The sequence below is a fragment of the Epinephelus moara genome, chromosome 16, assembly GCF_006386435.1.
Source record: "Epinephelus moara isolate mb chromosome 16, YSFRI_EMoa_1.0, whole genome shotgun sequence".
Lineage (NCBI taxonomy): Eukaryota > Metazoa > Chordata > Actinopteri > Perciformes > Serranidae > Epinephelus > Epinephelus moara.
Window position 1 is genome coordinate 6,053,026 of NC_065521.1, and position 10,859 is coordinate 6,063,884.

General features: G+C 39.8%; 1 protein-coding gene across 3 annotated transcripts in view; it reads left to right on the plus strand.

The window, feature by feature from the left end:
- Positions 1-1,035: 1,035 nt before the first annotated feature.
- The window catches only part of ikbkg (inhibitor of nuclear factor kappa B kinase regulatory subunit gamma), a 19,081-nt gene continuing 9,257 nt past the window's right edge, over positions 1,036-10,859 (plus strand). Inside the window, exons 1-9 of one of the 3 annotated variants that reach the window (XM_050064638.1) lie at positions 1,036-1,399; positions 2,172-2,312; positions 3,441-3,706; positions 4,623-4,697; positions 4,794-4,895; positions 6,166-6,351; positions 7,867-7,928; positions 10,288-10,390; positions 10,547-10,662. In XM_050064638.1, coding sequence (XP_049920595.1) covers positions 2,174-2,312; positions 3,441-3,706; positions 4,623-4,697; positions 4,794-4,895; positions 6,166-6,351; positions 7,867-7,928; positions 10,288-10,390; positions 10,547-10,662 — 1,049 coding nt within the window. In that variant the 5' untranslated portion in view covers positions 1,036-1,399; positions 2,172-2,173. Of the gene's footprint in view, positions 1,400-1,427; positions 2,029-2,171; positions 2,313-3,440; positions 3,707-4,622; positions 4,698-4,793; positions 4,896-6,165; positions 6,352-7,866; positions 7,929-10,287; positions 10,391-10,546; positions 10,663-10,859 lie in introns of those variants that run through there. The other 2 variants (XM_050064639.1, XM_050064640.1) reach the window with 2 other exon arrangements.

Sequence of the window (10,859 nt, forward strand, 5' to 3'; positions counted from 1 at the left end):
TGATGTGTGCTAATTAGTCATCCTGTCTCCTTACAGTGCTGGCCCACAACAGCTGCTCAGAGTCTGCTGAAGTTACAGTGTGCAATATGACATCAAGTTAAAAAAAATGTTATCATGATAGTTAAAAGCATGGTAGTTTAGAAGCAAAAATGTCCTTCATTCTTTATGTCAGATCAAGTGCTAAATATGGTAAACAAAGGGATATATTTGGGTCATTCATCAGGGATGATCTATGTGGTGATGATGATGATGATGTACAGTGCTAGTGTTGTAAACTCTACACTCAAGCAAATGCACTAGCACATCAGTTTCATGTGTGTACAGATTATGTTAATGCAGCCCCATTAAGAGCCTACTGTACTCCACTATACACAGTCCACTTGTGGTGTGTTTCAATGACTTGTGAACTGCAATGATATATCTATGCTGTCGTAGTGTTTACTTTATTTTATGCTGATATGGACCCATGTTTCTTAAATAAAGATGAATTGAATTGAAGACTTGAGTTGAATGCTGCATTAAATCATGATCAACATTGTATGGTTTAAAGGGACAGTTTGATTTTTTGAAGAGGGGTTGTATAGGGTACTTATCTATAAACAGTATATCACATACAGTAGATGTTAGTCAGTGAAAGCTAGGTAATCTACTGCTGTGGAGGGGTCAGCAATAAGATGTATATCAGGCACCTAAAAAAGTCCCACTTAAGAAAAGCAATACCATTTTAAGTGTACATTATACTGAGAGTATTTTCACCGCTTTACCATCAGACAGTAATTTCCGTTCATAAAGTTAAAGCTATTATATGGCCCTCTTTAAAACCAGACCGGACTTTTTTAAAGTGGCTTCGGTGTTGGACTCCAGTCTGCTTCTCCAAACTGGGGTTGTGCTGACTAGCATCGACTGTAGGTCATAGCTACACTGTGTATAGATGAATACCTCACACAAGCACAGTACATAAAATCCGAACTATCCCTTTAACAAAGAGGTTGGCTGCAGCCTGGAAGGAAGTGCTGCCTGAGAGGGTGAATTCAGGGTAAAACACTCAACGGTATTTCCTGAGCTAACTACACTCGCCTAGGCTCTGACAGATAACCTCAACCCACCTTAACACGTTTTAGGATAACGTTACAAAACTGGGCAGAATGCCTTTCGGAACATATACAGTTTGTTGATGTAGTTCGTTGTTTATGTCAGTCAACAGGTGCCTAAGAAAACCTAGCTACTGGTTGCTAAATTATCCTAGCTAACGTTAGCTAATAGCTAACTTACACCGCGAGCTATTTAGCATCAGCCAGCTTTCTAACGGTGGCTAAACAGATAACGTTACGCTTACTAACAGGTTGTATTTGAGTGACAGCCTGTTATTCCGGACAACCAAACTGAAAAAGAAGAGAGGGTAAGAGGACTTTCGCACATGTAATGTATGTAACGTTACGTTAGCAACACGATATGACCCTTAGTGTGGGGAAGAAATCAACATCGTTGTAACGTTGACGTTTGCAGTAATAAATATGAGTTGATTACACGTGTGAGCTTTTGGTCATATCAGCAGTTGAAATTGACGACTGGTGGTTTTACTTCTGATTATGATGTAAACAAATACATAAGACAAGCAATGTGTTTCAGATGAGCTGTTTGCCTCATGGTATTGGGAATGACGTAATGTTTTCGTCCTGTTCGCCGATACCTGGATGTAGGTTATACGGCACAAAGGGCAGTACTGACAGTACAAGTGTGAGTGTTGAGATAAAAGCCTGTCAACAGGCCTCCTTAGAGAAATGGACCAGGATGGTGAGGAGGGATTAAATTGAAAGAGAAAGTTAATACCTCAGGCCGCCTAACGGGGATGAGGCGTGGTATGCCATGTGTCACTATGATGATGAATGCAGATCCTGTGTCGACGTCTTTGCCCGCAGCGCCCCTCACTACGCCTGGGGTTAGGGGTTAGGTTAGGTTAGGTGCAGCAGGTTAGACATCTAAAGAGTTATTGTTTCTTCTATGGGATAAGGTTGAGCTCTGTTGAAGGTAAAGTGAAACGTATATCTACGGAGAAACAGACTTGAATATAACATGGTTGCTCGATATTGTTATTGGTGCAGTGGTGCTCCGCATGAATAACGGCCTTGTGAGGTGTGTATGTGTAGATAATACTCTGCATTTTTTTATAGGGATGGTGCAGCCCCAGCCTGATGGCCCAATGCAGTGGGACATGTCCGGAGAAGAGAGTGGAGGGACCCTCAGGGTCCCACCTGAGCTGGCTGCCAATGAAGTGGTGACCAGGTTGCTGGGTGACAACCAGCAGCTTAGAGGTAGGATGTATTTTCATAATTGAATAATAATTAAGAGAAATAAAGCATAATACACTCCAGCCATATGTCAAATATGGCTTATCTCTGCTGGGCATTACTGATGGAATCAAATAGCACGTTTTAACAAAGGCTGGCACGGAACATGCTGAAGTGTTAATTGGTGATTTCAAAGAAAATAATAAAAAAAAAAAAAGTAGTAATACAAGCATTATATAAGTAGAGGCATTCATTACAGTAAAGCAGCAGGGTAGGACACAAATGTGCATGTTCAAATAAACAGAAGAAGTTTGTGCTTCTTGTGCTTGTGAATATTGAGCTGCATGTGTCCCCTGCGCCGCCCTTGAGATCTGTGCATATGCTCTGAAAATTGTGTGAAACTGTAAATGCCAAAATATTGCTAAGCAGGTAACAAAAGTAAAAAAGAGTATTAAAGTCAGTGACCTAACTCAGTATTATTAGATACACAACAATATTTATTTAAAGTATGCTTTAACTTTAGCTTTCATAAGCTACTGGTCATGCCAGACCAAGATTGATTGTTAGCTGGGGAAAATATGTTATTTCATGTTTCAAAGGTAACATAGTCTCTCCCTAAGCTCTGGAAATCCCAACATAAACACTGCACAATAAAATTAGAAATACATTTGACATAGTTTCATATTACAATATTGGTTAAATCTATGGTGTTTGAAAAGTGGTTTGGCATCAGGGATACTGCTCTAGAGTGGTTCAGATCTTATTTATTGACTTACTTATTAAAGAGAACTCCATCTATAGTGACTGGTGATGCCTCCTTTTCTTTGGCCCTCTGACCTGTGGTGTTCCCCAAGGCTCCATCCTGGGCCCCATTGTTGTTATATGTGTATGTGTTGTTACTGCCAATGTAATTTTTTTTTCTCTTGATTCTTTTTGGTCTACCAAAGTCTCTCGAAATTTCACAGAAATTTTCTTTGCTCCCTGTCAAACCTGTAGCCAGAAACCTTGGTGTAATATTTGTCAGAATAGATTAATTTTATTATTATTATTACGTGTTTAGTTCTACCTGTTGTTGTAATAGTTTCTCTGTGTCACTCTGTATCATTATCGATCTCCTACTTCTCCTCTTACCTTCATTGTTCTGTCCCCCAGAGGCCTTGCGGCGGAGCAATCTTGCATTACGACAACGCTGTGAGGAGATGGAGGGATGGCAGCAGAGGACAAGAGAGGAACGAGAATTTCTCAGCTGTCGTTTCCAGGAGGCCAGGGCCCTGGTGGAGAGGCTAGCCCAGGAAAACCACTCATTACAGGGCTTGGTGAATGGACCAGCCTCCACCGCTAACAACTGCTGCAGCTCCAACCAGACTGAGGACCTGCAGGGGCGCCCGGCAAGGAACAGACCACTGGAGGGACCACAGGTTAGCTAGATGAGATTCAAATATCTGCATCCTCATATTCACACATAGTAAGGTGTTTTTACATTTTAACAATTTAGTTCCACTAGTACATACTGTGTCTTCCATTGTTATATTTTATAATCCTGTGATGGAATATGTTTGTGTACGCAAAGATCATACATTTTTTTTACCAATATTTCTCATGTTAGTTGTTTTTATTCTGTATATTTTTACAGTAGTTTTGTGCTCATACTCCATATTTGATGTAAATAATATATAATAATGCATTTCCCATGTTTTGTTTCATGAAAGAGAGAAAGAGAATGACGAGGAAAGAAAAACCATTTAAGCCTAGGGAGGCATAAGTGTTTTTTCTGCTACTATATTTATTCTTTTTCATCCGCTTTTTAGTTGGCTAACAATAGAACACAGCTTTGTTACTTTGCTGAGTCTCAGCCCACTAGACGTTTGTTCTGCCTCTTCTTATTCTCTGTGATCACCTGTGTTTTGATACAACCAAACTCACAATATAGTTGTTCCCATTTACATGTTTTTCTGTTTGGTTTTTCAAATCAAGTATGAAATAGTGATTTAATCACAGCCCATAAAAACTGCATGTTAACCAACAGCCATTGCCAAGTTGCTGCACTGCGGATCAAATCATGATTGATGAAATAAACATAAGTGCAGGTTAATGACAACAGAGGAGCAGTTGCATGGGCTATATTGACATTTCAAATGAGTGATCACAGAGAAAGAAGGTTGTCGTTACGTTTTCAGCCACAAAGCATCACATCTAAATGTCTGTTTAGGATTCTGGTAAAACACGTAAAGTGTGGGCAAAAAAAAAGAAAACTACATTAGAAATGTGTCTGCTGAAGAATAGTTGTCTTGCTTTTTAAATGTCTCCTGTGGATTTTGGAACCACTTGTTTCAGACACTAGATCAGCGGGAGAAGAAAAGAGTTGAAGAGACGGATCAACACACACAGACCACGCCACCTCGCAGCCTGGTAAGATGTGTGGCACTGTTAATCATGGATGTTTTATGATTCGATTTTTGATGTATTTGTTCATTTTCCATCTAACTGGTATGTCCATGTGTCTAGGGTGATGCGAGTGTGCATAGCTCCTTGAGTAGCGCCCTCCCCTCTCCCCCCACCTCACTTTCAGAGGCATGGGGGGAGATAATGGGCAGGGAAAATGGCCAGGTGAGCCTGCTCACTGCATCCCGCTTCCCCCCCCCAATCAGATCCCTGACACTGATTCTGTGGCCGTCCCACCTCTAGTTAAATGCTTCACCCCACCTTACCTTTCATTGCATTCAGGTAGAACTTAAAGAGCCTGACTTCCTACTCGGAAAACAACATGGTATGGCCTGTGAAGTCAGAGGTGCAAATACAAAACCTGGCACTTAGGACCAAAACATGTTTTAATAATAACACTAGCTATGTTATGGGGAACTGTATTTTACATTAGGCAATATTGAGGTCATCCATGTTTTATCCCTTATATTTCCGAGCAGGATCACTGGACTTAATGGTAGTTGGACACCAGAAATTTCTCTGTGAGTGTGTTTGAAATCGCATCCTAACATACTGCATACTACATACCCAGTCAGTATGTACTGCATAGCCTACTGAGCACTACATTAATGGTTAAGTATGCCATTACCAGTAGACTGTTTACACTGAAGTATACTCAGTCAATATGTATTCTCTGCATCACAGGACTGTACCAATCACGTTAACGATCCAAGCAACCATTAAATGAAAAACTATTCCTTAAGTAGTTAAACATTAAAAGGATGCATACATAAATTAATCAATAATAATATTCCAGTAATATGTAGAATATATATAGCACTCTGAATGGGGGCATTTTGCATAAGGTGTACTTTTACATTTGATATTTAAAGTACATTTTGAAGCCTATACTTCTGTACTTGAGTTAGATTTTGAACGCAGGACTTTTACTTTCAGTGGAGTATTTTTATACTGTGGTATTACTACTTTTACTTCTTCCACCACTGATTTTGGGGCGGTTGACTTAAGTTTAAGTAAGTTTACTTCTCAGAAATTCTTGCTAATCTAGGATACATCCAGGCATTGCTCATGTACTCAAAATCCACATACTATGCAGCTGGAACACACTACATACTCATTTTGTGACACACTCATCAATAATATGTTGGTATGCGATTTCAAACAGTGCCAACCTCTCACTTTGAATGGAGCACAGCATTAACACACAGCGCTAATCCACCAATCGATCCTTTTTTTAAATCCCTCGCTGTCTCCTTGTATAAACCCCCATTTGTGTTCTCTCACATGTTGGTGTATTTCTACTTTTTGCTTGGTGTCGGTCCTCCAGTCCAGCCGGGGGTGAATGTGGTCTGTCTCTGTCCAGTTCCCTCCTGTCATCACTTCTACTTGCATCCATTCATCCCATGCTCTTTCACTTTTATGTTACTTTCCTCAGCCTGTGGAAGGTGCAAACGAGTTCCTCCAGCTGCTGAAGAGCCACAAAGAAAAACTGGAGGAAGGGATGAGAGACCTGAGGAGGAAGAATGAGGAGCTGGAGAGCCAGAGGGACGAGGGAGAGAAGGAGAGGGAGCGAATGCGGCGTTGCATTGATCAGCTGCGAGCCAAACTGGCCCAGGCACAGGTAACACTGTGATCCAAACACCCATAAATTCTACCTTAGGCAGTTATTTAATACTACAGATGAGTTGGATACACAGAGGGAAATAACAAGAGACAAATACTCGGTTAATATTATTATTGAATTTTAGGTCCAGGAAAAGCTAATGAAGCATTAAGTATCAGGTGGCTCGTGCAGGAACAATTTTGTAGTGTTATGTAGTGTTCCAAGTGGGATTCAGTCAGAAAAATTTTAATGGGAAAATTCTGGTATTTTTCAACTGAACTCTTGTCACTTCTGTTTAAGAAATTCCAGTAACAGGACTGAAACTTTCTTACGTGACACCAAGTGCATATTTTTCATACGTGATTCTTTAAATCTGTGATCCTTCAAAAATCCTTATGCATAGAAACCTTGCACAGTCCGATGCCTTTTATTGGTGTTTGTTGCGGAAATTTGCAATGCAAGACAGAATGAAAAGACATTTACTCCCTTGCTTCTCTTCACTGGAGGTGCCAACCTGGCTGTCGCCACTCTCTGCCCGCGTCTTGCATTTGGCACCACAGCTACCCAAGGGGGCTGACCTGTCCTCTCTTTCTCCACACTCTCTCTCTCTCTCTCCTCATCCTCTGTTACATTCGCCTTCTCATAGTCATCATCATCTGCCTGAATATTACTATCTGACCTGTTGAAGTAAGCTATCTGAGTTATGAAAGAATACTGTGCACCTTTTTCTCTGTCTTGCTGCAGATGTTGTGTGTCCTGCAGGTTACGCCACATTTTCTTCAATGCTTCCTGGTCAAAAAACTCTTTCTAGGTTTTGACGGTTGCGATAAAACACAGAAAATCAAACCCGTTCTTAAACTTTATTGACAGACAAAAATTTTGAAGTCAGTGTGTGAACGAGGTTGACGCAACATGAGGTTGTATTTTATTTATAAGCCTGCAACAATTTCAGACGAAAAAGTAGGACGTGGTGTGCAAAGGCCTTAACAAGGGGAGGACATGCAAACCTGGAATCATCTTGCTGTGAGGTGACAGTGCTAACCACTGCACACTGTGCAAAAAAAAGGATCAGACAATTATAAATAATACAAAAATAAAACAGTAATAGAGTAAAATACACATCAATGTTGTAAGATAAATACAGTAGTGTAGCATAACACGATTAAATCAGTCAAAGTCCCTGCACCCTGAGGGTAGGCTCAAAGAACTGCGGGTTGTATTAGACTAACTTGCTCTATTTGCATAATGAATTTAAAATCAGCACAAGCAAAATTTTACCTAATGCACTCAATCATGTTTTAAATTATGATCAAGGATTATTAAACTGGATTAAAAAATGGTTTAGAGAACTAATTACCTAGCTCCTATCGCTTTTCATGGCCATTCTTTCCTTCTGTTACAATTTGTGTGTCAGGTATAAGATATTCAACTGCTTGTGAATCGTGTCTCTATGTACAATAGAGATGTTATGGGTATGGATACAAGGATTTGCTACCTTATCTGTGAAAAGGACTTGTATGAATGTTTTTACAGGCAGGCAGTGCTACTGAGGAGGCTGTTCAACATCGCTCTGAGGCGCAGCACTCCTCTGACTGGTAAGACACATTTTGGCTTCCAGTACAAAATACCTAAATGCATTGTTTGAAACTAACAGCGCTACACTGACTTTCTGTGTTTAACCAGTTGTTATCAGCAGCTTTTGGACTGAATGTTGTTTAACTAATCTTAATTATACTGTACGTCTGCAGATAATTCTCCTCTTACGCCGTAAGGACACTAGCATGCTCTTTTATTTCTGCGTTTCCTCTGCTTAATTAAAGGCTGACTTTTGAGATGTCTTCCTCCTCCTCCTCCCTCTCTGTCTGTTTCCTTCTCCAGCTCTAGCCTGGCTAAACTCACAGAGCAGCTTCAGGCCACACAGGGCAGGTGAGCCCACAGCTCTGTGTGGCTTTCTCTTTCTTCCTGTGTGCATGCCTTCTTTCCAGTTACTGGTGCTACCTGCCTGTCTCTTATTTTTGTGCTTGGTTGCTTAATTGTCTTCAAACTCGCTGTCCTGTCTTTACATTAAAGGATTACAAGTTGTGTTTTGTTAGCTTACCTTTTAACATCAAACTGGCTATGACTGGGCTCTATACACCGATCAGTCAGAACATTAAAACCACTGACGGGTAAAGTGAATAATACTGATCAGCTTGTTACAATGCAGTGTTCTGCTGGGTAACTTTTCGTCCTGGCTTTCATATGGATGCCACTTAACACAGTCCACACCCCAAAACAATGTTGCAGAGCACCTCATGGCATTGGCACTCCCCAATTGATCCCAATCTGATCAAACATCTGTGGGGCATGCAACTACCCCACCTCACAACCCACAGGACTTAAAGGATCCTTTGCCAGAAAAACTGACATTGAGGGCATACAGATTAAAACCTTTATTGAAAGAGTTACATATTGTTGATATCCTCTCTTTATATCTTTTTTTTTTTTTTTCCTTGAGAAAAGTCAACTTGCCTATTGTTCTGTAGGAAAATGACAAATTTAGCCCACATTTAAATATTATAAGTAGTAGGGATAGACCGATATGGATTTTTTAGGGCCGATGCCGATACTGATTTTTTTCCATCACCCTTAGCCGATGACCGATTATGGACTGCCGATTTTCTTGAGCCGATATTTGGGGCCGATACTGCTTTTGCTCCCTCAATTTACATCAAAAAAATGACACAATGATAACAAATATTACAGGTCTCAAGTTTAAAATAAGAAACATTTCTTGAACAGTAAAAAATACTAGAACAAGATGGAAAGTTGAGGAAGAACAGGTAGAATATTATTATTATTATTATTATTATTATTATACATTCAAATAAAAAAAAGAGTTCAGTGCTCTTAAATGTTCCAGTAATGTCTTTATAAAATAAACAAATATTTAAGCTGAAGCATAAATAAAACAACAACTACTGTACACAGTAGGATTCGCTGCATGTGCGCTGCAGGGTCTTCCGGCAACACAGAGCTGCCCGTGGATGCCTGTCTGTAAATCATGCCAGGGAAAAATAAATCCGCGAACCCACGCGCGTATCAGCCGATGCAAGTAAAAAAAAAACTCAAATATCGGCCCGATATATCGGCCGGCCGATGTATCGGTCTATCCTTAATAAGTTAACTTGACGTTATAAATATGATCTGATATTCAAAATGTGCGACACCTAATGCTACTGTTGACCGCTCTGCTCTGTAGCTGCTTAAGCTAGTGTTAAGTTTAGCATCACAGACTTAGAGCTGCTTCACTGCTGTTTATGCTGCAGATCTCACTTCAGAGCTTTTATGATTATAAATGTAAAACAATATTAGGATGTACTATCTCTGTACTATCTACAGTAAAAAAGTACTGCCCACTTCCTAGTTTTACAAACATAAAAAGATACAGTGGTGTTCCTTTCATACTCACAGAATCAGCTGGTTTATGTTCATTTGTGGTGCCTTCTAAGTTATGCAGAAGACAGGGCTTCTGCATAACTGGCACCTTTACTTTTGTTGCCAGTACCTCTGTACTTTAACTGTAGTTAAAAAAACAGGACTTTTTACATAGTGTGGTATTACTACTTTGACTGAAGTAAATGATCTGAATACTTCTTCCATCACTACACACAATTAACATTGATTAGTTACAGCTGAATAAATTTGCTGGGGACAGTCATTATTCAGATCAACAGTCAACAGCTTAAACTATCACTTACTACAGCTTGTAAAGACAGCGTTATTATGTAAGTGAGAATTTCATAAATTTGCAACACTTGCGAAAACTTTAAAATCGCACTTTCTGCATAAAAATGATCATTCAGCCCTCCTTTGTCGTACTGATACATATACAGTGTATTGTAATAATATATAGTATATGTATATATCTATTGAAATTCACCCCAGCTGAGTTATGATCTGTTGTGTCTGTAGGTATCGTGAGTTGGAGGAGAAGCTTGATTATCTGCAGAAGAGTTCAGCTCAGCGGGACAGAACTGAAGCTCTGCTCAAACAGAAGGACAAGGACTGTGCCCAGGTGTGAACTATGAACAGCTGTGATTTTTTCACTCCTATGACCATAAGCCAAAATTTCAAATCTTTTAACAACTGAAATTACAGGTGGGGCTGTACCAAGCAGCTGTATAATGTCAACTGTAACCACAATACCTTAAAGCATTTTGTATGTTAACAGCTGGCCAAGGACTGTGAGGCTTTGAAAGCTCAAGCAACTTCCCTATTAGGAGAACTGAATGAGAGGCAGAGCTGCCTGGAGAAGAGCGAGCATGAACGCAAAATGTTGGATGACAAGTAAGATGTCACGTCAGCATAAATACATACAGTGGTGTGAAAAAGTGTTTGCCCCCTTCCTGATTTCTTACTTTTTTGCATGTTTTCCGCACTTAAATGTTTCAGATCATCAAACAAATTTAAACATTAGTCAAAGATAACACAAGTAAACACAAAATGCAGTTTTTAAATGAAGGGTTTTATTAATGAGGAAGAAA